General features: G+C 46.7%; 1 protein-coding gene across 1 annotated transcript; it reads left to right on the top strand.

Moving 5' to 3' along the window:
• Positions 1 to 12,438: 12,438 nt before the first annotated feature.
• LOC119453944 (cuticle protein 65-like) lies at positions 12,439 to 25,221 on the top strand. Its single transcript, XM_037715976.2, has 3 exons — positions 12,439 to 12,585; positions 21,162 to 21,604; positions 25,159 to 25,221. Exons 1-2 carry the CDS (start codon positions 12,454 to 12,456, stop codon positions 21,579 to 21,581), a joined length of 552 nt encoding a protein of 183 aa, XP_037571904.2. The 5' UTR covers positions 12,439 to 12,453; the 3' UTR covers positions 21,582 to 21,604; positions 25,159 to 25,221.
• Positions 25,222 to 26,094: the final 873 nt, after the last annotated feature.

The raw sequence follows: 26,094 nt of genomic DNA, 5'->3' as shown, positions 1-26,094 counted from the left end.
TTCGAGAGATAACTTTGAATCACGTTCAGCAGGTTCCCTCGGACACCCATTCCTGCCAGATCACGAAGGATTCCAAAACGCCATGTGGTGTCATAGGCTTTCTCCATGTCTAAGAACACCGACAAGAAAAACTGTTTATGCACGAAGGAATCCCGGATATTTGTCTCGATGCGGACAAGGTGGTCTGTTGTGGATCTACCTTCCCTGAAGCCGCACTGTAAGGGATCTAGTATTTTGTTACTTTCAAGAAAATGGATCAGGCGCCGGTTAGTCATTTTCTCAAACAGTTTGCACAGGCAACTTGTTAGGGCTATAGGCCTATAACTGCTGGCCGAAGAGGGGTCCTTGCCCTCTTTGAGAATGGGAATTATTATTGCCTCTTTCCAGGCAGCCGGGATGTACCCACCACAGAATATGGAGTTAAATATCGACAGAAGTGTTTTGTGCGCTTCAGGGTGTAAGTGTTTGATCATGTCATAAGCTATTCTGTCTCTTGCTGGCGCTTTCTTATTACAGCAACTCAGTGACGCCTGAAATTCCGCCATGCTGAATGGATGGTTGTAAGGTTCATTCTTTGTTATTTTCTGATCCAGGGGCAATCGCTCTGCTTGCCGCTGGTACCGTAGAAATGTATCTGTGTAATGGGCCGAACTAGAAACGTACTCGAAGTGGGCACCTAGAAAATCAGCCTGGTCTTCAAGAGTGTTTCCCTGGTTGTTTACTAATGGCAGAGGATTAGTTTGCCGGCCGTTTAATTTGGTAACTCGGTTCCAGGCTTTCTTTCCATCTGTGTATGAGTTTATACCCGAGATGTATTTTTGCCAGCTTTCCCTTTTGGCACGGCGGCGCGTTCTTCGACCCTCACTCTTTACTTTCTTAATGTTTATGAGATTTTCTGTTGGTGGAGAGTCGCGAAGGCGTCCCCAAGCCTTATTTTGCTTTCTTCGTGCTTCCCTACAGTCACCGTTCCACCAAGGAACTCGTCGTTTCGAACGCTTTCCTTGTGTTTCTGGGATGCATATGGAAGCTATATTTACAATAAATGCTGTGAAATATGCTACTGCGTCGTCTATGTTAAGATTACGGATGCCATCCCATGTTAGATGGGTGAGCTCTCTGTATTGCTTCCAGTCGGCAGAATCAACCTTCCACTGGGGAACATGAGGACAGTTTTCTTCACTTTTTGTCGATGTTAAAATGATCGGGAAGTGGTCACTCCCATAAGGGTTTTTGATAACATTCCACTCCAGATATGGCATGAGTGTACTTGATGCAATGCTTAAATCTATAGATGAATATGTTTTGTGTGCAACGCTGTAGAATGGGGGCTCTTATTTATTTAACAAGGACGCATCAGATGAGAAAATAAAGTTTTCAATTAAGCGCCCTCGCGCGTCACAACGAGAGTCGCCCCACAGGCTACTATGGGCATTTATATCTCCAACAACGATATATGGTTGGGGAAGTTCAGCGATAAAGCTTAGAAACTCTGATCTCGAGAGCTCATAATTCGGAGGGATGTATAGGGAAGTTATAGTGACTAACTTCTGAAAGAGCACCGCTCGGACTGCGACTGCCTCAAGAGGAGTTCGGAGAAGTAACGGCCGACAAGCAACATCTTTGCTCACTATGATTGCGACGTCGCCCGAAGAGGCGAGTGCGTCGTCTCGATCTTTTCGGAAAATTGCGTATTTAGTAAGGAAGTTACCTTGTGTTGGTTTCAGGTGTGTCTCCTGAACGCACAGCACCTTTGGATTGTATTTGTGTAGAAGTTCTTTAACGTCATCGAGGTTGTGCATAAGACCTCTCACGTTCCAGTGTAATATTTGTGTAGCCATATTGTTTGTGTTCTTGTGCTGTGTGTCAGGAGGAGTCCAGTTGGCTTACGGAGCCTTTCTAGGCCCCGTAATCCGTGGTTTGTCTTTCTTCGAGCGGTCGCGAGATTCGCGCCGCTCAGGAGGCGCTCGGTGCACCGGCTGGCTTGTAGTTGTGTCCATCGACTCCTGGGAGCCGCTGGACTTCCGCTCATTCGAGCGGGGTGTTTTCAGGGTAGGCCTTGCCTCAGAAAGCAGGGCCTTGGAGGCCACCAACCCAGAGGTCGATGGGCCCTCCTTAAGAGATGGCGCAGCAGCGCTGGCAGCTGTCGCCTGGGGGGCTGGTGGCACTGCCACGGCCACACTCCTTGTGGGCCGGGCCGATGCCGGAGTCTGCTGCGGCGTTGCCCCCTTATGCGCCGCACCAGCTTACCCTGCGATATGTAGGAAGGAAATGCGCTTTCGCGCTTCCTGAAAGGAAATGTTTTCTTTGACCTTTAACGTAATTATTTCTTTTTCCCTCTTCCAGGAAGGACATGAGCGGGAGTATGCAGGGTGATCACCGTCGCAATTTGCGCAGTGTAGTGTCTCAGTACAAGTGTCAGCAGGATGATCGTGCGACGCACACTTTGCACATGTGGTACGGCCCCGGCAGCTTTGAGAGCCGTGACCAAATCGCTGGCACTTAAAGCAGCGGCGAGGGTGTGGAATGTAGGGCCTAAGTTTGATTTTCAGATAGCCTGTTTCAATATATTCTGGTAAGGTACTTGTGCAAAACGTCAAAATAAGGTGTTTAGTGGGGATCTCTTTGTCATCCCTCCTGATCTTAATTCTTTGGACATTTGTCACATGCTGTTCCTTCCAGCCCTCAAGGAGCTCGGTTTCACTCAAGTCAAGGAAATCTTGCTCCGATATAACTCCCCGTGAACTGTTCAGAGATCGGTGGGGGTTCATCGATACAGGGGTATTGCCAATTTCAGCAAGTCCGGACAGTTTCTCGAACTGATTCTTGTCATTTAGTTCTATCAATAGATCACCACAGGCCATTTTTGTGACCTTATAGCCGGGACCTAGTTTCTCAGTGAGGCATTTCGCAACAACAAATGGTGATAGTGTTCTTGCAGTTTTATCACTGTTTTGACAACTTAGCACGTGGTACTTCGGGTATATTTCTTTGGTCTGGACAAAAAGCTTCAGAGAGTCATCGGTGCGCCCTCTCTTGGAAAGAGAGCGATCGGGGGGTCGGGGAAACGACGAAAAATCCATATAAGTTGCTATAGTTTCGGTAGCTATGCCAGCCGCCCACCACGGAGCCCAACAAGGGGACGCTACGAAACCCGAAAGCCACGAAGACGCCAGCTGTACATAGCTACTATAACCTAATATAAATATCCTAGGTTGGATAGAATACACCATGTTAACCCTTGCTGCCTGCGAAGTCAGAAGTAAGAGGAAGAGAGGAGAAGACAGGAAAGATTGAAAGTATGAGAGAAAGACGAAGGATGGAGAGGAGGATAGGAAAAGGCAACTACCGATTTCTCCCGGATGGGTCAGTCCGGGAGTGCCGTCTACGTGAAGCCGAGGCCAAAGGGGTGTGTTACCTCCGCCGAGGGGCCATAAAGGTCCAAGCACTCAGCATTGGCGCAACCCCAGGATCCCCTTTTCCCCGGACACGGCTAAGCCACGCACGGTTAAACGTGGGAAGGTCCAACCCTCGTGTGCTCGGGTCCGTGGTGTCGCAACACACCAAACGCCTGCTTACGCAGACGCCCCTGCGGGGTACAGCCGATTTTCTGGATCGAGCGGAACAGCAGGAGTGCCATCGGCGAGCGGCAGCGGCCACGTTAGCAGGTGAGGCCGCGCGCCACGAGGAGCTTGAAAGCCCGCACCAGCTGCGCTCGAAGAGCCAGCCCCCACCACGGCAGAGCAGCAAAACAACGCAAGGCACATCATGAGCATGGAGGAGGTGGTAGAAGGCGAAATCATTTCGCCTGAATATTTTAAGGCTGATGCTGGATGAAGGGAAAGCCACCGTCAAAGAAGAGCCAAGATTCTGGAGGACCTCAGCGTCGAGGCTAGAAAAAACAAGAACAGGAACCAGGACGCAGAACAGAGGGAAGCCGCACGCGGTCGGCCACGCCATCGCAAGCAACCACAAGCACCGCGGCTGCCAGAATTACCAAAAGACGCAATCAAAATTACTTTACGACCCAAGGAAGCACTGAACGTCTCCAAAACAAGTCACGTATCTCTAAGGGACAGCATCCTGAATGCAGCCGGGATCCACGTGAACGACGCCATCATAGACACGCTACGCCCCAACAACTTCAAGAACATAATACTGATCAGCACGCCAGAGATGGCACGCGCTAGAAGATACAACGGCATAAAAGCAATCGTCATCCAAGGAAAGAGGTACGAAATAATGGCATACGCAACGTCACCTGAAGACACTGCGAAAGGAGTGATACATAACATCCCAGAAGCAGAGAGCGAAGAAGACATCACCAAAAGCCTGGTAAATATACGGAACCCGACCATATTGCAAGCACGAAGAATGGGCAAGACCACATCCGTAGTAATAGTCTTCAAAGATGAAGAAGTCCCGTACTTCGTCTATTACAGGGGTACCGAATACAGGTGCTACCGGCAAAAAAAGAAAAACGAGATCTGCGGAGCATGTGGCAGACTAGGTCACAGATCTGACGTCTGCCAGGCGCCGGAAAACAAAATATGCACGGACTGCGGATACAAGAATCCGCCGGAGAGCCATAGCTGTGACCCCAAGTGCGCCATACGTAGTAAGGACCACCGCACAGGAGACAAGGGATGCAGCCAGCGCTATCAGGTCCCATTTCTCCTGAAGAAGCGGCAACTCGAGAAGAAGAAAGCACAAGAACGCCACGCCGAGGGAAAATCCAACAATCCAGGCATATTAAAGACAGGAAGGGAACGATCGGAATCCTTCCCACGCCTACCCATTTCGGACAGCGCGCAAAAAGCACAACACGACAGCAACAAGAAAACGACCTCCGACCTCAAAGGGCCGAGCTGCGACGAAACCGCTGCCAACACACGGGCGTCGAGATCACCGTGGAGACAGCAGTCCAGGTCCAGATCCGGGTGAAGATCCAGGTCAAGATCCAGGTCCAAGTCCCAATCAAGGAACGGGACAACCGAGGTGCCTCATGGAGAAGACCAACCAAATAAGGTGAGCTGGGCAAACACGGTCTCCCAGAGCTCCACACAGCATACGCAAAACGATTAACTAGCCGAAGTACAAGCAGAATTGTGCAAAAATAAAAAGCTTTTACATCTTTCGTTAGAAGAAAACAAATTACTTAAGGAAGAGATCACCAAGCTTAGAAACAAGAAGCAGATAGATGACAACAATAAGATGGATATTACACAGATTCAAGAAAGTCAAGAGAAGAGGCCTGTAGCTAACGCTAACCAAGATTCCGCATCCCCTCCCATGAAAAGGAGGGCTACTGCCGAAATAACACAGAAAGAACAAGTAGTAGCCAAACCGCCACAACCACAGTACATAGACGAAAAGTTTCTGAATGAAAAGTTACAATTACTTAGTGAGGAGACGGATCGCAAACTAGAAATTCTCCATTAGTGAAGGGATAAATGCAAGCATAGAAAGAATGATGGCCAAATACATGGGCAATATTAATGCCAGACTTGCTGTATTAGAAAATGCTACGCATACGGAAGGCATGGGTGGACAAGTCGGTCTCATTAAGACCCAAAAACCGTACTCTAGGCCAGCCGCAGCTGACGTAAATAGGGCTACAGTAACGTCACCATGGCTACTAATAACACGTATACAATATGGCAATGGAACTGTCGCGGGTTTCGTAGGAAACGAGGAAACCTGCAATAGTTTGTAGATAATAAAGTTAAGGGGCCAGTGCCTGACGCAATCTGCCTACAAGAAACTGGATGCACTGCCAAATTATCTGGATATAAAACATTCTGTCAAGGAGACCTGGTCAATATGGATGGAAGTAACAACAAGCCTGTGGTTGCGACACTGGTCCGACGCAATCTGCCGGTCATCCGACATGATATAGACACAGAATACATCGACCACGTTTTCGTTGAAATTATATCGGCAAAAAACAGAAACAAGAACAGTCTCTTCGTACTAAACGTATACAGCAATCCTAAGAAAAAACATAGCTTCGCGAATCTTTCCGGAAGGCGCTAGATATAGCAAAAAAGCACACTTTAATAATAACAGGAGATTTCAATGCGCGCCACCCCACCTGGGGCTACAGGTTGGAAACGGTGAAGGGAAGACCTCTATGGCAGGACGTTCAGCGCGATGGTCTTACTCTGATTACCGACACAGCACATCCCACCAGGCTGGGGAACAGCGTGTGTACGGACACAACGCCAGATTTGACATTTGTAAAAAATGCTAAAGCTGATGCGGGATGGCTAAATCTACAGGAAAACCTAGGAAGTGACCACTACATAGTGGCCACCACACTAGTTACAGGAACAACCAAGCCCAGAGAAGGCAACCAAATTAGAATCACCGAATGCGATGAATTCATTCAGGAAAATAAGAACGGCTGAACGAGATTCCGAAGAAAACAGCAGCAACCCAAAGGACATTGAAGACATTGAATCCTGGGTTGAACAGCTGCACAAATGTGTCAACCAGGCAACTAAGACCATACCAGAGGAAGCAGAGATAAAGCAAGCCGACGCCAAGCTCCTACACATGTGGGAAGCGAAACAAGGCCTGCAAAGACGATTGAGCAAACAAAAGCTAAATCGTAACCTACGAAGACGCATTGCAAGGCTAAATCAGGACATAGAAAATTACGCGCACCAACTAACCAGACAAAACTGGTACAGCACGTGCGAAGAAATGGATCTACAGATTGGTCTCGCCAAAACATGGAATGTCCTTAGACATCTAATTGATCCAGATAAGAGCAAGACGACGCAAAAGCACAAGCTAAGCAATATAATACATAATTACCCTGGTACAGACAAGGAGTTAAAGAAATCCAAGACAAATACAAAGGATCCAATCCCAAAGAAAATGTAAAGGCATACGCAGGGGCATACAACGAAGCACTCGATCGTCCGTTTACCGTTGCAGAGGTACAAGGGGCTATTCAAAACCTCCGCACAAAGTCTGCTCCGGGCCCAGACGGAGTTACCAACAAGATGCTTCGTAACCTGGATGATCAGTCTATTGAAGCTCTCACAAAATACATGACCATCTGCTGGGAAAGACGCAAAATCCCGAAACAGTGGAAAACAGCAAAAATCGTTATGATCCCGAAGCCAGGCCAAAAACTACAGCTTGACAACCTCAGACCAATCTCGCTGACCTCGTACATTGGGAAATTGATGGAACACGTGGTCCTCGACAGATTAAACCGATACATGGAGAACAGAGAAGCCTTTCCACACACAATGGTGGGCTTCCGCCCGAAATTATCGACGCAAGACATAATGCTGAGAATTAAGCACCAAATAATAGACGGAAACGGCTGCTCCCGGATGGATACCAGGGCCATACTGGGACTAGACCTAACCAAGGCCTTTGACAATGTGAAACATGAAGCAATATTGGAAAACCTGGAAAAATTAGGAGTTGGGCGTAAGACGTACGAATACATCAAAGACTTTCTATCTTACAGAAGAGCAATTTTAACAATAGGAGGAGTGGCGTCGGACGAACTAGATATGGGAAGCAGAGGTACGCCGCAAGGCTCTGTCCTCTCGCCTTTTTTCTTCAATGTCGCCATGATAGGCCTCCCGGAAATACATAATAACATTGAAGATCTAAATCATAGCCTATACGCCGATGATATTACGCTATGGATAGCGGGAGGCAGTGATGGTCATATTCAGGACACACTGCAAAAGGCGATTGATGCGGTAGAAGCATACGTTGGGCCGAGAGGTCTGGGATGCTCCCCACAGAAATTCGAGCTCCTGCTATACCAGCCAACGTCAAGAGGGAAAAAGAAAACCGAAGTCCCCAATATACAGCTCTTCGCATACCAAGCACAACCCATACCGCTGGTTACAAGTATAAAGATCCTCGGTATGCGGATTCAGAACAACGGCTACAATATTGAAACCATCAGACAGTTAGAAAGCAATACATATCACACAATGCGTCTTATTTCGCGCATAGCAAATAAACACCACGGTATGAACGAAAATAGCTTGATCAGACTAATTCAAACTTTTGTTCTCAGCCGGATCGTCTACGTAGCGCCATTCTTAGACCTTAAAACTGAAGAAAAGAATCAACGTCATGATCAGGAAAACCTACAAGCAAGCTCTGGGGATTCCGGTCTCCACTTCGAATGAACGTTTTGAAGCGCTGGGGCTCCATAACACAATAGAAGAATTGATAGAAGCTCACAGAACTGCCCAGATGGAGAGGCTCTCGAAAAGTCAAACCGGGAGACATATTCTGGAATCACTGGGCATCAACTATGAACCCAGAACTGACATCAAAACAGATATACCTGCGGACATTAGGAGACACCTATATATCCCCCCGTTAACCAAACACATGCATCATTCGCACAACGAAGAACGAAGAAAAAAAAAGAGCCAAAGCATTAGGAAGAAGGTTTCATAATTCTAAAGATGTGCTCTATGTAGACGCAGTCGACTACGAACATCAAGATGCCATGGCAGTGGCCGTAGTCAATAATCAAGGACATGCAAGTGCGTCAGCCACAATCCTAACAACGCCAGAGGTAGGAGAAGAGGTCGCCATTGCTCTAGCAGTGACATCTTCTCCCAAATATAAACTTATAATAAGTGATTACAAGACCGCCATATTAAATTACGCTAATGGACGCATCTCGCCAAAGGCGCAAAAAATCCTCCAGGCTGGTTTCCACGGAGACCGAGCTAGGGGAATACAAATCATCTGGGCACCAGCCCACTCTGGCCTGCCAGGCAACGTGAATGCGTATGACGCGGCTCGAGGTTTCGCAGACCGAGACGACGTCACCAACACCAACACGGACGCATTCGCAATCCGCCGGTCGGGCAGAGATAGGCTGGTTTCCTTTAGGGAAATCATTGATCATTACAGACTGACCAGGGATAGATATCGGGCAGCACATTGGTCATTAAACAAGTGGCAATCAGTGGCTTGGCGGCTAATACAAACCAACACTTTCCCCAACCACATTGCCTTCAGTCACTATCACCCAGATGTATACACAGACATATGTAAGCATTGTAACAACCGAGCAGATATTCAACACATAATCTGGGCATACGCAAAGAAAGAATACAACAATAACTGTTCAGAACCACAACCCAGTTTAATAATAAGAAATGAGGAGCAATGGGAGACCGTGTTGCTCAGCTCGGACCCGGATGTTCAAGCAAGAGTAGTCCAAATGGCTGAGGACGCCGCCGTGGCTCAGGGGCTGCCGGCCGCCGTCTAAAGGGGGGACGGGGGAGGCTTCTAGTCATTACCCCCTCCTCTAACCACATTTTGGACCAAATAAAGTTATTTCTCCCTCTCTCTCCGGGTTGCGAGACGAGCATGCTTCCTCGACGCCGCAGCGGCTCCATGGTTCTGGTAGATTAAAGGTGTGTCAATTGCTTGCGTCATTGCACACGTGACGTCGCAGCCGCTGACTAAAGATGGGGCCTAGTGTGTGCGTCATTGGGCGCGTGACGGCACAGCCAATGGGGAGGAGGTGGCGCCACGTCATGAGTATATATATTGAGCGTATCAAATAAAAATCATTAATGTCATATTGAACGGCACTGGGCGGGCCTTCGAGTCATGAACTCCTCGCGGGAAAACGAGCTCGTTGAGACGTTTGGCGCGTTTTGATTTGCCGTTCACGAGGCGCAATTATAATGCGGGCGAGAGCTTGCGCGTACATGGAACGTGCGCAAAGAAACATTTCACCAAAGGGACTATAATGCATTCGCATTCCCACGGACAAGTAAGTGCATGACTCTTGATTTTGCTGGTACATATTTGCATTCCTGAAGCTAATCCATACAGTTCTAAAGGTCCGACGACATTTTTCAGTAAGCTCTCAAAATTTTCGACTGTTTTTAACACCTTTGTCTGCAAGAAAGTATGGCTTTGCTACAAGCATAGGCTGCTAATATCCAGGCACAACAGTGACAGCCCCGAACCCCGCATTTTCGGCGTGAGAGCTTGGCCTGCCCAAAACAACGCGACGCCCCACAACACATGCTCCTCTCCCTGTCGGGGCCTTCCCCGTCTGAATACCGCGTGATAGAAGGCGAACACAGACTGATAAAAAGTGGACTTGCATCATCGCAAGAAAAATACAGATGTCTGTCTCGTATTACGACAGGCGGTGGCAGAAAAAGAAAATAAACTGTGTAGGGGCCCTTGGTCACTGACCACTCGTGAGGTGAACGAGCAAAATTCTAAGGGGGTCAGAGAACGCACCCTAATTGCAGCTTTCGCCGTGGCGAATTGAGTCACCATCTGCGTTCACCGCGCCTAGTACCACGTCGGCGCAAGAAGGTCGCGCTATCACGCATACAATTCCCGGCAGCTTGGTCGGCATCAGCCCGAGGCGTGAAAGGATATTGCACTGAGCCGTACGCACACATTTACTCCTGGAAGCGCTCCGGGCATCCTTCTAACGTTACGCAAAGACTTAAGACTGATCTCTGACTTAGTGAGCGCATGACATCACTACAGACCAAGAAAAAATAAAGGAATGAGGATATAACAGACTCAGTCCCGATTAGCTGACGCCATGATGGCAGCAACTGCGAGGACGATTCGAATTTGTAGGCAGGGAAGCTAATGCTGCGAACAGCTAAGGTTTGGCTACAGCGTTATGCATGCCACCTAACTTCTGTGTATTATTTGTCTCGGAAGGTCACAGACGAACAATAGCTTTTCGTTCCAAGCTCGTGCTTGGAACTCAAACTCATACCTCATCTCTTGTAAGCGATTAGGTACCAAATAGACATGGCATGTTTTCGATGGCCTCATCTTTGGGAATTTCTTTGCGCTAAGTGAGCAAGCTGAGAGAGCGTTCAAGTCGAAGGGGAACAAGCTGTGTAAAATGCGGAGGACAAATTAAGTGATAGGACGCACGCCTGACTGCGACAAGCTGCGCTTACAGCAAGTATTTTCCGTGAATAAACTAGAGTTATATGTTGTCATTTTGCCTTGCTGTCCACGTGCTTTTGGGCCGCTTAGTTTGCTTCGGCACCTGTTTCATATTTCGAGGAATATTGTGATAATACGTGAGAATGTCAAATGAATAATGCCGTAGAAGCTAACCTGCCGTTAAATGGAATAATGCGTCTTCAATACGTGTCTCCCACAAGTAAATACTTGATCTTATTGAGAAGCGTCAAATAGATCACTGTTTCTCGTATTGAAAGTGTCAGTGGCCTGTTTCTGAACCAGTCTCTATTCGCCCAACATACATGACAATGATATTTCTCTAGTAAATGAATATCAAAAGCGGCGGCCATTTGCTCTCGCGACCGGTGCATCTAAACGCGACTACATAGATTTCCTGATACGACATAGCCGGCGCTGGGAAACTGCCCACAGCCGCCGGCGGCTCTTGCTTGCACCGGACTAGACAGAAGGCTGCGATCTTGTCGCTTTAACACCATGACCCTCCGCCCTCGAGCAAAAGCGCTTGCTTTGCTTTTGTTTTCGTTTGTCTTTTTTTCTCCTGCAGATTGCTTCTGCCTATAGACGTGTGCAGGCGCCACGAGAAATCGGGCTCCACTGCGGTGCCCGCGATGTAATTACGGCCGCGTAGCGAGGGCGGCCTACGACCTAGCCAGCAACGCACGAGCGGAGGAGCGATCGTATCGTCTTGGACACGCGGCGGCCTGCCTGCGGGCTGCGGTAACAAAAGCACGCCTTGGTTTCTCTCGCGTTGCGCCTAGAGGCACACCTTGGGCGTCTCTTGTGCCTTCCACCAAAGCACGGGCCAACCTTCATCGCTAACCGCGGCAGCTTCGACCTGTTCTTTTATTTTTTTCCTCGCTCGGTTGAACGAGTCGTTACGCGGCGCTTACTCATTTTCTTTCATTTTGTGAGATTTCCGCCCACAGGAACACCCGCTTGCGGTTTCAATATTGCTATTTTTCCTTTCTTGTGAGGGGCGACCGTTCTTTGTGTTGATAGAGTCGCTCGCAGGGGGCTAATTGACTTCCAGCTTGTTTATGCACTGGCTGCTACCTGCCGAATGATCCTTTGCCGTGCCAGAAGAGTAACGATGGCCGATCGGAAGCAGCGAGTCAAGGTGGCGGAGCTTTCACGCAGAAAGGAGTTCGCGAATGTACGCGTCGCCCATTTATCTTTGCCTCTGCAGTCGCACTCTCACGAAGGCGGCGCCCTGGCACTAGCTCCCTTCCTATCAGCTGCAAACACGTCAGGGCTCGCTTTAGGTTAAACCGTCTCCCTAGTCACGCGCTGACTGCGCGCTGTCGCCATTCTACGCTTTGGCAACTGACCTAGAAGTCGAAGGCTTGTCTGTGTTACTCGCTTACCGACCTGTTGGGGAGGGTACAGTCCAAGCAATGCAGGATCATAGAGGTGGGGGCCCAACACACGGCTTCACCAGGAGAGCGAAACAAAATTTATCCACATATGATACGGATATGTGGACGAAAGAGAAGGCCCCGCCTCCTGCAGGGTGCCCACTATAAAAACAACTGGGCTGGCATTGGCAGACCACAGGAGATCAACCAATTCCCGTACGCCACAAACATGAACAGCCTCGTAAGTGTATTTTGAGCTTTGCTCTTTGCGCCGATCCCAAATTGTAGAAAAAAGAGAAAATGACAGTGCTGCGTTACTGACAGGGAACCAAGATCGAGCGAACGAAACCTTCGACGCCACAAGCTCCCCGATTCAGCACGCACGAGTAAAACATGCTGGCGATGGGCGACGCGAATGACAGGGCAGGAATGATGCATAAATCTTTGAACGTAAATGGCTGTGAGCTGCTCTGCTTCCAGACACCACACGGTATTTGAAGGCGATGATAGCGACCAGGCATGCACTGAAGATACATATGTCGCGTAACACTCAGCCGTTCGCTCCTCTGTGTCGTTATTGTACCAAATTGCAAATGCTAGTTGTCAAGCCGAAACTTCTGATCGTGACCCGTTTCAGCCTTCGATCAACTTTGCGCGCCTGCTCATCACGCATTCGCAGTTTTCACTTCTATGCTCCAGGTTCTGTGACCCTCTACCTAGTTAACATTGGTTAAAATTATCACTTTGAGGTGAACCTGTTAGTAAGTTTCATTGAAATGTTCTAGTCTAGCCTGCTTACGCGGCGACACATGTGCGTCACATTCTTCTGTGGTTGACCCTTAACGTGAGTTGCATTAGCACCTTTGTATAGCAGTAACCGCCAAAGTTTATTTATTTATTCAAAATACCTTACAGGCCCGAGGAATGGGCATTGGGTAAGGGGTAAGCTTATTAAACCTAATTCTTTGAGATGAGTATATTGCTTGTGAAGTCATCTTAACGTATGAATGAACACACAAGAACATGACACAAGCAGAAAGACCGCACAATACAAACCGCTGCTTGTCGTTATTTTTTTCTTTTCTTGCTTTGTGTCTGCGCTGTTTCATACTTTAACATGCGTGCTCACCAACGGTCGACATTGCTGCAGTTCTCTGGAAGAATAATGATGACAGGCTACATATTTACACTTTATTACTTTCGAGGTTCGCCTATATTAGGTAGACTTGTTTCCACTTAACCAAAACATAGCACAATCCACTTCACCTTTTGGATGCGTACACTTTTTTTTAAAGCGGGTCGTCCTGGTATCAGCTTTCTTTTTGAAATACCGCGAGAGCATCACTCCCACGGCGTCATCGAAGCGGGCCATCGGCAGCTGCATTTCGATGGGGGCGAAAGGCTAGAACACCCATGTGCCGTGTATTGGGGGCAGGTTAAAGAACCCCAGGTGGTCAAAATTAATCCGGAGTCCCCCACTGCGGCATGCCTCATAATCATATTGTGGTTCTGGCACGTAAAACTCCGGAAATTATTTTTTAAGCGGGCTGCCCTTGCGTTTCCTAGTTGCAGGCAGGCTAACCAGTTGCTACGGTTACTCTGGCCAATGAAGCGAGGGCAGCGCTTGCTCATTGCAGAAGGCCAACGTCGCTGACCAAGGCTGCCGTCGATGGCAGCTTCAAAGTGCGGCAATACATGGCACTATCCTGACATCCTAACTCCGCACTAAAGGGTGGATCAATACATGAATCGACAATTTTAGGCATATAATCAGAGTAGACTTTTACCTATGATTCTGGGGAAGTTTTCTACACTTGTGTTAGGTGACGGCAACGTAATATTAATAGGCAATTTTACTGTCTGCTAACACCAATTGCACTGTGTTATATTCTGTGCTCCACTGCCAACATAAGTATCATGTACACGCGTCTTGGAGTGCGAAGGTGGCAGCTATGCCGGATAAAATTGCGAAGATGAAATTACAGACCGTAATCAAGTTCAGTCCCAACGAACTGTTTGTTTTACCATCATCAGCTTTCCGAACTGTTTTCTCTCTAATATAATTAGACGGCAACTTAAACGATACGAGACAATTTAGCGCATTTTTTGCATTCCACGTGGTCAAACAACTTAAGCGAATAAATAGTGTCACTTTTTATAAACTTTATTTTTCGAGGAAATGCACTTTGATGCACTCGCATAGAATACTGCATCGTCATTTTATTTTATAGCAGTAGTTTGTCTTGCAAGTGCTACAACACCCATTTGCCGTGCATTGGGGGCAGGTTAAAGAACCCCAGACAAGGCGCATGGACTACATTACGCTTATTAGTGCTTTTATAGATAGCTACAATGGGCGTATGAACAGGATTCAAATAGTTAAATATAATTGTTGTAGACGTCTTCAGAACACACGAACAACAAAAAAGAGGACGTAGTACTATGTGACATAGTCTAATTTTGGTTCTCTTACACTATTTATTTATTTATCTATAGATGCACAGAGACATCAAGGTGCCGCGTAATCTTGCAAACAAGAGGTCTAAGAAGCATTAAAACGCACGAATATCACTACAGAGCTTGGCAACATATTCCACAGTTCAACACAGGCCGGGAAAAAAGAATGTCAAAACATATCACTGCGAGCTATGTAAGGCTGTATACTAGTAGCACCTGAGAAATTACTTTTAATTTATTTCTTTGGCAAAGAACCGAGGCACATTGCATGATATGTCTGATAAAAGTCTTGTAGACTTTTAGCTTTACGTCTCGTGTCGCTTGCTCTAGATTTTTACTTACGAATCCCAGCCCCTGATTGGCTTCTAGCACACATTTTATATACATGTAATGTATATAACGCTTAGGGCTGCTGTCTTGTTACGCCGAAGTATTTATGGTGATTAGCATGTATCAGTACATTACCGTCAATAAAATATAAAAAAACAATACGTTTGGTATTGAGTGACATGTGGCCGGCTGATTCATTAGAATTAATTTTCATCCCCAATCGCTTAGACCATCGATTGAATTTATCCAAACAAGAATTGTGACTGGTAAGCCACGTTGGTTGTGGTGTAATAAATTGGAGAATTATCTGCGAAAAGCTGCCATTTAACGGGGGATTCAATTACAGAAAAAGTACCATTAATATACCGTAAGAATAACAACGGGTCCAAGACTGATCGTTGAAGAACACCCAAAATTACTTTAAGTGGATTTGAAAAAGAGCCATTTGAACGCACTATTTTGTATACGATTAGTCAAATATTATTTTAATAAGTTTACTAATCTTTCATCTATCCACAATTTTTCGCAGCTTGAAAACTAGTTTATTGCGAATTACTTTTCAAAGGTGATTGCAAGGTCTATAAAAATTGCAATAAACTATGGCTGGGCATCTGTGTCTGCGGCGATCTCATGAACTGCTCCTAGAAGTTCACTTATGGTCGAGAGCCCCACTCGGAAGGCTGACAGCTATGAAGTAAACTACTTTTTTTAAATATAATGTTACATGTTTTTATGTGTTCAATACGCTTACAAGGGATACATGAGAGACAGATAGGAGGATAGTTATTATCAAGTGTGCGGTCGCCAGCATTGAGTAGCGGGATCACAACTGTACTATGCCAATAATGCAGCAAAGATTGCGAATTAAGTCACTTTTCAAAGATACTGTTTAGGCAATATGACATCCACTCGGCGTAGCGCTTAGAAAAATCAGTTGTAGTGAAATCGGGCCCAATAAAATTTTGTCTAGGCCTAGTAGCTGTTGAAAAACACACCCGCTCGAGTTATTACTAGTGTTTATATAGGGTATCTTATGTATTTTATGCGTTCGTCTCAGGTTTGCGTTTGTACTGGCAAGAAAGCACTAATTGAAAATTTTATTTTAGAATGTCCGGCAATGCTAGCATCCTTCGTCAAAATTTCAGTTCCATTTGCTGTTGCTAAGATTCCACCTTTTCTTTCACTAAAGTACCTCCAAAACGTTTGTGGGAAACCCTTAATAAGCTGGTCACTGTTCGGTGAAATAACTATTTTTTATACAGAGTACGTTCAAACTTAGTGCGAAGTTTGGACTTTCCACCTGAAGCTTTTTTTTTTATTACAAAACCTCTTGAGCTTTCGCCTAATGTGAATAATACCAGCGCTCCGCGGTGTATCGATTTCTTTATATGGGATGGTATCAAACCGCCCACACAGGGTTTAGAATAGCCTAAATTTATTCCACAAGTCTTTAAATGCTTTGTTTTGGCCTTTTTCTTCGAATTCCTCGATCGCGAGTTTAAGAAAACCGAGAATTGTATTGACCTCAGCGCGTTTGTAGTCCTTCATTGTCAGAGGTACGAAATGCTTCGCGCGAGGCATCGCGTATATGGATATACTCACAACAATTATTTTGCGATCGGAAATGTAGTCCTCTACTCTTGCCGAATAATGATCTACATGGCTGGACATGAACACTAAATCCAACAACGATCGTGACGTATGAAGTTATTCTCTCTCACTGAACAATTGGGTTTAGCTTAGAGGAAAACATTAGTTATTCTCTCTCTCTGAACAATTGGGTTTAGCTTAGAGGAAAACATTAAGTCAAACAATTTATCAGCGCTTGAACCTTTCAACGGCGTCATGAATGAGCTCCTGCTAATTTATGAGCGGTAGTTTAAACTATTTGGCCATTCTTAGTCGTGTGTTTCTATATATACACCTGTGCACAAAAATGGACTCACTTGGTCTAGAAATTCCTGGAGAATCGAACGTGGCCGATACACTGCATCCACAGAATCAAAGATATTTTGAAATTCACTAAACTGTTTCGGTACGGTGGAATGAACCAAAGCCGTAACATATCCCTTAAGCGTGATGCACACTTCTCCGTGTCGTGAATCGCAATCTATTTTAAGATGTTCTATGTCAAGGAGGAGGCCAGTATGCATACCTCACTGCAGCCATGTTTCCATGAATATGATCATTTGAGGGACTTGTGTAAGAATCAAGAATTGGAGATCAGAGACACGGAAAATGTTAGTGATACTGTGGGCATTGAGGACAAGGAAAGATTGCTATGGTGATGACTACGGGCTTAGCGCCGCCGGTGCATTATCTAAAAAGTCTGGGTGATCAGAGTTGGCCGATGTGATCTGCTTTCTTTGCCAAACTTAACTTTATCATAGACAGTTATAGTTTAGCGTGTTTACCGTAATAACGGGCTTACCGGAATAGCGCGATCGAAATGCGCATGCGCAGAACGCTAACCGACCCATGCCGTTTAGCGTACGCACGCTATTTCTCAGATTGAACGTTACCGACTTTGAGTGGTTTACGTAAAACTGGCGGTGGTCCCGGTCGCCCACTTAGAACTGAATTTGGCGTTGTTTTTGCAGAATTCACTTCGTTCGTAGCAAATGACTGCGTAAACGGCTTTTGCTTAGTCTCATGCCGCTTCGACGAAAGAGTGTTGTTGCTAACCTTGAGGAATTTTCGAGATCGCTTCCCGTTTCGAACGCGCCTAAGCCTAACTAGAGAAATGTTCTCCTAAAGTCCATATATAAGAAAAGTACCGCCATCCTTTGACAAATGCCGCTTCGCTCTCTCCTGTGTTATCCTGTATTTCCGATTGGACGATGATAGCGCGCGCTTTTCACTTCTTTATATTTTCTTTTTTTTTCCGCCTCAGAGCCACGTTGAAAGTCCTCTGCGCAGCCGCAGTCGCCGGCGGCGGCGGTGGCGCGCGCCCGGCCTGAAAGCTTCAACGTGGACTTTCTAGGTGCGCCACCGTCGACTTGGCTTTCGCAAGCAAAAAGTAAAGAAAAAGCAAGCGCTTTAGGAGAGGAGGCGGCGGAGGAAAGAGTAGATGGCGGTACTTTTCTTATATAGGGACTTTATGTTCTCCGAGATGCGAGCATCACCTATGGGTAAAGTCGGGAGATAGGCGTGATGACGGCATATGGCCTTTGAGATTGGAGGATTTCGGAGGCTATGGTAGACAGCTTGTGCTGCTGTCTCTTTCGGCGTAGATCGGCAGACATAGGAAGTAAAAATACAACGCGCTCCTGGCTTCCATTGCGATGGCTATCGCACTTTCCGGGCGCACACAAACATAGAATTACTTAGTTGCCCTATGTGTGCGAAATTCAAAGCGTAATGGAATAGCGTGCTGCACGTAAACTACGCTATCACGTTATACTAAAACTCTCTTTCTGCAAAATTCGTTTGCGGAACGGTAACGCTATTTCCCTTGACCCCGCTATTACGCTAACGTTAAACTAAAGCTGTCTGTCTGTATGTGCCAGTACGCCAGAGCTGGCATATTAAATTAACCTTCATTGACTTTTTTAATTTTATTTAAGACTCGAAGGATCAGAGGTAGGCTGATTTTAAGCGCTTTTAAGCGTCGTTTATTATCGTCTCAAGCATTCAACGATTGATTTCCTTTCGAGACAGTTGATAAGAACGATACATTTTTTTGCTTATTGCGAGTAAGTTTTAGCTAGTGCTTTGGAAACGACGGCTTACTTTTGCTTCTTGTGTGGTCTAGGAAGGAACAAAACGGACTCGTAGTTCAAAAAGTTTCTTTTAAATTGCCTCAGCCGGTACGTGGTGCTTATGGGTGAACAACAAGGAAACAAGGTTCCTGCAGAACTTCTATGGGCTCAAATAATACGCGAATACCTTACGAGATCTCATTAGCTATCAAGGAATCCACACTGAACACAAATGAGACAAACTAAATATCGCTTAGCTGAAAAATATGAAGAAACAGCAACCGGTCTAAATCACGGTCACTAATTCCTTGAGGTCAGTAATGTTTCGCAGTTCATGGGCACATTTTGGATGTCGTGCATCACTGTAACAGGGAAGTTCACGAAGCTGTTATTGCCTGAGACAAATTACAAGTTATTTTACAATTGCATCTTGTCAATCAGTTTTGCTCTTGAGTGATTTACTTGTGTCTTTGCCATTTTTCACTCACAAATCTAGCAAGGAAATACGTAACTTGCACGGGCTCCATATTGTACGGAGTAAAGCAATTCGTTCTATCGAAACAGCACCATTACACACTACCGTAGTTTTCTTGTTTTTTTTAAGAAAGAAGCATGTCACAAACCGAACTAAAAACAAAAATATATTTCAAGATGCCTGCTTCATAATGGCAAGCCAGCTACGCAGAAGGCTATTCGGTCGCGCACAAGGCAACCTTCGGAAGTACACGTGATTGAGGGTGCCAGATGATCCTGGCTCGCCCTACGAGGGAATTCGGTGACATGATTCTCGTATTGCTCGAGATGGGCCTCCTAAAATTTCCACTCTCACCAATTTACACTGGTTTACAATAGGCGCATGAAAATTGAAGGCCAGACCAAAAAAGCTTGCTTGAGAAAGCGGAACCTTCATATTAATTTTGTGAGAGTGGGGTAAACACAATTGCTATTGAACGCTAAAAATGCACGCGTTAAGAAAGTAAAACGCCGTAGCCAGACTTTAGAACACTGAGACTTGTAAATGTCCATCTAGAAGCAATTGCGGCTTCACAGTACACGGAAGCAACTCCGTGTACTGTGAAGTACACGGAAGTACACGGAAGCAAAAGGTGTTTAAAAACGTTTTTATGCGAATGCATGGATATTGTAGCAAGGAGCGTGCCTCATAGCCAAAGCGTGGTTTTGGCACGTAAAACCCCTGAATTGAATTCGTAGCCACGAATTTGTGATACCTATATGCCGGCCAACAATAGGTGCTGGCATCTTGCTTCCGAACTATTTCCACTGTCGTAAAAACGAACCGCCCCACTATTATTTCACATCTGCTTAAAAACAAAAGCTAGGCTAGTTGGCGCGTATTCCGGAATTGAGACATACATAACTAGCGCTATGAAGACGTAGGACGAGAAACACACAGAACGACGCCGGACATTCGCAAGTGCGCACAAGCGAGCAACAGGACGAAGCGCAGGGAGTGCGCGTACCTTCTAGCAGACTAACCGGAAGTCGTAGGTTCTTGTTCGACCAATCGACATCGTCGCCTCCGTTGACATCGCCAGATGCAGCCTGGTGACGTCACGACGACCGCTGGGGATACCGGAAAGGCGTGGAGAGGAGCACGGCATTGTTTTTTTTTTTTTTTTTTTGGCACGCCCGCGGCGTAGCGCTGCAGCGTTTGGCATCGTTGATTGTGACGGCTTTCTGAACTCGATGTGCGTGTTTACTTGCAATGTTAAAAAAATATCGGAAGTGATTTAGGGGCCCTTTAAAGTTCTTTATTGGTTGAACACCGGACTAGGAGAGCACCTGTAACTATTTTACTGGTCAGTACCCGTCGGCAGCATTTGGCTGCCTCCCGCAGTTGCGACGGAAACTCGACTATTTCATCATTGGTGTGGTGGGCAAAGGGAGAGACCTTTCAATATTCTATAGGCTCCAACTTCAGAGATAAAAAACCCTTATGCTGGGCTAGCGGGCATCTATAACCATTAGAAAAAGCCGATGGGCTCACGGCGGCACTGATCCGAGTGCCTCCCGCGCACGAATCAAACGGTCTTCGCCACAGTTGCGGACGGACGCTATGCTTCGGCTTTCTTCCTCGTGGTGTTTCCTCCTTTCAATGTGAAAACTCAGCGCAACACAATCACAAACGACGAAACATGTCTTCAAGTTCTACTAAGTCGTGGCTATTGGCCCCAGTAACGTACTTGTGAAAACATTCTGTTGAGATTGCCGTCCAGCTTTTAATGTGCTCCTGGCCACGTACAACCCACATTTACGGGCTCATCAATGTCTGCGCCGGCATGAATTATTGCTTCTAATTTATATGCAGGTCGTCGTCGCCTTCCTCGGTCTTTTCGCCGCTGCCTACGGTGGTTTCGTCGGTGGCTACGGCGGATACGGCCTCGGCTATGGTGGATACGGCCTCGGCTATGGCGGATATGGCCTTGGCTATGGCTATGGTCTAGGCTACGGCCACGGTCTCGGCTATGGACTTGGATATGGCCACGCCGTTGCTGTTGCTGCCCCCGTCGCTGTGGCCGCTCCCGTCGTGAAGGCTGTCGCTCCTTTGGCTGTCGCTGCGCCCGTCGTGAAGGCTGTGGCTCCCGTGGCTGTCGCTGCGCCCGTCGTCAAGACTTTCGCAGCTCCCGTCGCCGTCGGTTATGGCCTTGGCTACGGGCTTGGCTATGGTCATGGTTACGGCTATGGGCTTGGATTCGGCTTCAAGGGTCTCGGCCACTACTACAAATAAGTCCTTTCAGACCGGACGAGATGGTGTGTTCGCGCACTTATGCTGCTCTAAAAGCTTTAAAAACCGCTACAGATAACCTCCTTGCGTAAATTTACGACTGTATCTGGGAATAATTCCAACGAAATCCACCGATCAAGAATAATATCTATATAGACAATGAGCTGTGCTGAAGGATCCATCGGTATTACTAACCTCACAGTCTAAAATTCGTGAATAAACCTAACTATTCCACTTAATTTGAATTAAACAGAGTACTGAACTATTTGGTGCCAGCTGTCTACATAGGTGTCTTGCTAAATTTTCACGTCGGCTATAAACCGAGGACCTAACACTGTTCTGACTTTTGAACTCCTGTAGTTTGAAATCTCTGCTCCATTGGCGATTATCAAATTTTACATGTTCAACAGCGCTGAACATTCTTAGAGTATCGCTCAGTTTTGTTTCGTGTTTTGCAAGTAACAACCAGATTTTTTCGGTGGTGCTTTCTAAGGAACAAAAGGCATTCGAGCACTGCTGTGCGCACGTATAGTTTTATTCAAACAAGAACCTTCATTTTAAGGTTTTTCTTGAAGCATAGCTTAGCTTCGTTGTAATGCTGTGCTAGGTGTCATCGCATACATAACATGAGCGTACTTAATATGTACTGATGTACAAGCTGATGAGCCATAATTTTGGGGGAAACAGTGCACTCGTAAAACTCATAATCATCATCATTAGCCTATATTTGTATCCACTGCAGGACGAAGGCCTCTCCCTGCGATCTGCAAGTACCACTGTCTTGCGCTAGCTGATTCCAACTTGCGCCTGGAAATTTCCTAACTTCATCACCCACCTAGTTTAGTGCCGTCCTCAACTGCGCTTCCCTTCTCTTGGTATCCATTCTGTAACTATAATAGTGCACCGGTTATCCATCCTACGCATTACATGGCCTGGCCAGGTCCATTTTTTTCTCTTAATGTCAATTACAATATCGGCTATCGCCGTTTGCTCTCTGTGAAACTCACGTTCACGCAAACACGAATCTTGAGAACATACGCGCTGATGTATTCATGTTTTCGACATTAATGTTTGTGTGAACGTGTTTTAGAACGTAGCTCTTAGGCGTCCGTTCCTGGGTTGAGCGTCCGCTTCCCTCGGCGTAACCAGTTGCCCGAACGCGCTTGTGCCACTGCTCGCGCCTTCGTCGTCCTCTTCTTCCATAGCTGGCTTCGATGCCGCCCATCATGCCAACGTTCCCATCTGCCCCTCGCGCTTGTGCCACCGCCCGCGCCTTCTTCGTCATCTTCTTCCACAGCTGGCTTCGATGCCGCCCATCATGCCAACGTTCCCATCTGCCCCTCGCACTTGTGCCACTGCCCGCGCCTTCGTCGTCGTCTTCTTCCATAGCTGGCTTCGATGCCGCCCATCATGCCAACGTTCCCATCTGCCCGTCGCGCTTGTGCCACTGCCCGCGCGTTCTTCGTCATCTTCTTCCACAGCTGGATTCAATGCCGCCCATCATGCCAACGTTCCCATCTGCCCCTCGCGCTTGTGCCACTGCACGCGCGTTCTTCGTCGTCTTATTCCACAGCTGACTTCGATGCCGCCCATCATGTCAACATTCCCATTTGCCCCTCTCGCTCGTTTCACTGCTCGCGCCTTCGTCGTCGTCTTCTTCCACAGCTGGCTTCGATGCTGCCCATCATGTCAACGTTCCCATTTGCCCCTCTCGCTCGTGCCACTGCTCGCGCCTTCGTCGTCTTCTTCCACAGCTGGCTTCGATGCCGCTCATCATGTCAACGTTCCCATTTGCCCCTCTCGCTCGTGCCACTGCTCGCGCCTTCGTCGTCGTCGTCGTCTTCCACAGCTGGCTTCGATGCCGCCCATCATGTCAACGTTCCTATTTGCCCCTCGCGCTTGAGCCACTGCTCGCGCCTTCTTCGTCATCTTCTTCCAGAGCTGGCTTCGATGGCGCCCATCATGCCAACGTTCCCATCTGCCCTCGCGCTTGTGCCACCGCCCGCGCCTTCTTCGTCATCTTCTTCCACAGCTGGCTTCGATGCCGCCCGTCATGCCAACGTTCCCATCTGCCCCTCGCACTTGTGCCACTGCCCGCCCCTTCGTCGTCGTCTTCTTCCATAGCTGGCTTCGATGCCGCCCATCATGCCAACGTTCCCATCTGCCCCTCGCGCTTGTGCCACTGCCCGCGCGTTCTTCGTCATCTTCTTCCACAGCTGGCTTCAATGCCGCCCATCATGCCAACGTTCCCATCTGCCCCTCGCGCTCGTGCCACTGCTCGCGCCTTCGTCGTCTTCTTCCACAGCTGGCTTCGATGCCGCCCATCATGTCAACGTTCCCATTTGCCCCTCGCTCTGCGAAAGAGCTGACGCAATTGGCCCACTGCCTTTCGGTGCGGTGATTACGGTCTCATATTGTTTGCCTCAATATATCGCGAAATGAGAACAGGCATACAGCTGCGCTCAAATTTCGCATTAAGGAGTATCGCAATCGTCGGACATCTTTTTTTCAAGTGGACTGCTTCACCGAAAATCTTGGAGCGACCTGGTGTCCATCTTCACACGTACTGACAACATCAAGTATAGTGTCTTTCCCTGTGCTACTGACCCCTTGAATAGGACAGGCCAGTTATAGTAGGGCACAAATAGCAAGGGCACAGATGGAAAAAGTGCTCACACAATGTTCCGCACGTGTCCAATATACTTTTTCCGGGTGCCTTGTGAATTCCTTTGCTTCGATACTCACCAAGATGAATCAAGAAGCCAACATACCAACTCTTGTCGGCTGGAATAGAATAAGCATTTCTATTTGACAACTGCCAGTTTGAGAATTTCGGAACTCAACTGTAGGGGTTATGCTATCGAGAACTTCCTTGATTGGTATTTTGGACTCCATCATATGTTTGATGAAATTTCTTGTTGTTTATTTTATACCTTCTGCTTCCACTTGTAGACTGCAGACTGTATTGCAGATTTCGTTGGGTGTGCGACATTCTATTGTATTCTCTCTTGCAATAGCCCTGTAGACCACTGTGGAAATGTTATCTACCTTAGTAAATGAACAACTAATTTGAGTAGTTTTCTAGCGTACGCAGCACGCGCAACCATCCGAGGTCCTCGAAACGCCCGCATTCAGGCTATTGAACGTAATATTGAGTAATATTATTCCTATGTGCTCGCCATGCGCGCTCCCTTAGAGATTCTTTATTTGCTAGGGCGCTTTCATTATTGATGTTATTAACATGGTTTGGTTATTTGCGATACACATCACGGAGGTTATTTAGCGGCCCAACTGTTTGCATCAAAGATGTAGATTTTTGAGATTGTATTGAACTATCGCTATAATTTTGATGTTGCGCAATCTAGGATGTTGTGGCATTTTCCTATATGGCTTCATCGTAGAGGTCTTCGTGGTGTCTTATTATCCAAGAGCATCGCTGCCAAAACTAATCATCATGATTAGTTTCACTCAACATAAGTGCTTATATCTACAAGCATGGCGTCATTTTTTATTTATGTTTGTACATATTTCTGAGTCGACGGCAAATTCAACCCCCCACCTTCATTTCTATTTATTTCAGATATACAGAACGCTGGAGTGCCACTGTTGTGCTACGATGGAGATCAGGGCGTCAAACTAGGTCAAAAATAAATTGTTGTTTTGTTACTGAGTTTGATGGCGAAAATTATTACTGAGCCATTTTACTGTGACGACGGAACTCAAGATATGAAGAAAGGACGCCGAGGCATCTGAAGAGGTTGCCATAAACCATAAAGTTGGTTTGGCAAAATTAGAAGAGAGAAAAGAAAGAAAACAAATGTTTTAAATTCGCGCCTTATTCTATGATGCAGAGGTTTATGAAGTCCCACCTCAAAGCGAGCTAGTCTGATTGGCAATCCGGAGTTCCGGCGAAGCATACTACGAATGTGGCAACCAGACTTGCTGCGTGCGATAGCTGATAATCTAATTAGCTGACATAACTTGGACTTACCAGTGCTTTGGAAGATCATGCGTACTTCATGATCTCCCAAAGCACTGGTAAGTGAGGCATACAGAGGGCTTCACAAATGAGTTTACAGTGAACATATTTGAAAGAATAGGCCCAAGGTTAAGCTGCAGCGCGCAAGAAAAGATGCAGAGAGAAGCGGTGTCTCCTTCGTCCTTCGGGCCTCCTGCAGTTTTTCCATCTATAATTACCTACTTGCGCAGCTTTCAGTTCGTATGCAAAAGACCCGGGAATTTAACAATAATGTGTTGTAATGGGCCAGTTAGTTCTCTGACATGATAGAACACTGCGTTATGTATAGTATGTTAAGAACAATAATACACTAGACACACCTAAAGCACATACTACCAACTGTTCTATACTCCAACATAGACGGAAAAAGCAAAAATAATGATGATAAGCAAGATTCACGCAGTGAAATAGCCTTTCCTATCTAGATATGCGTGAATTTCTTTTTTAAGAAGTTGAATTTTTTAGTCTCCTATGGACGGTTGCCCTAACACACGTGCC

The sequence above is a fragment of the Dermacentor silvarum genome, chromosome 5, assembly GCF_013339745.2.
Source record: "Dermacentor silvarum isolate Dsil-2018 chromosome 5, BIME_Dsil_1.4, whole genome shotgun sequence".
Taxonomy (NCBI): domain Eukaryota; kingdom Metazoa; phylum Arthropoda; class Arachnida; order Ixodida; family Ixodidae; genus Dermacentor; species Dermacentor silvarum.
This window is presented reverse-complemented; position numbering and strand designations above follow the sequence as displayed.

What these genes read in the sequence shown, in the direction of transcription:
- LOC119453944 (XM_037715976.2), top strand. Translation starts at nt 12,454, where the DNA reads ATGATACGGATATGTGGACGAAAGAGAAGGCCCCGCCTCCTGCAGGGT. An exon ending in CCACAAACATGAACAGCCTC is followed by an intron (nt 12,586 to 21,161) that starts GTAAGTGTATTT and finishes ATTTATATGCAG; the next exon opens with GTCGTCGTCGCCTTCCTCGG.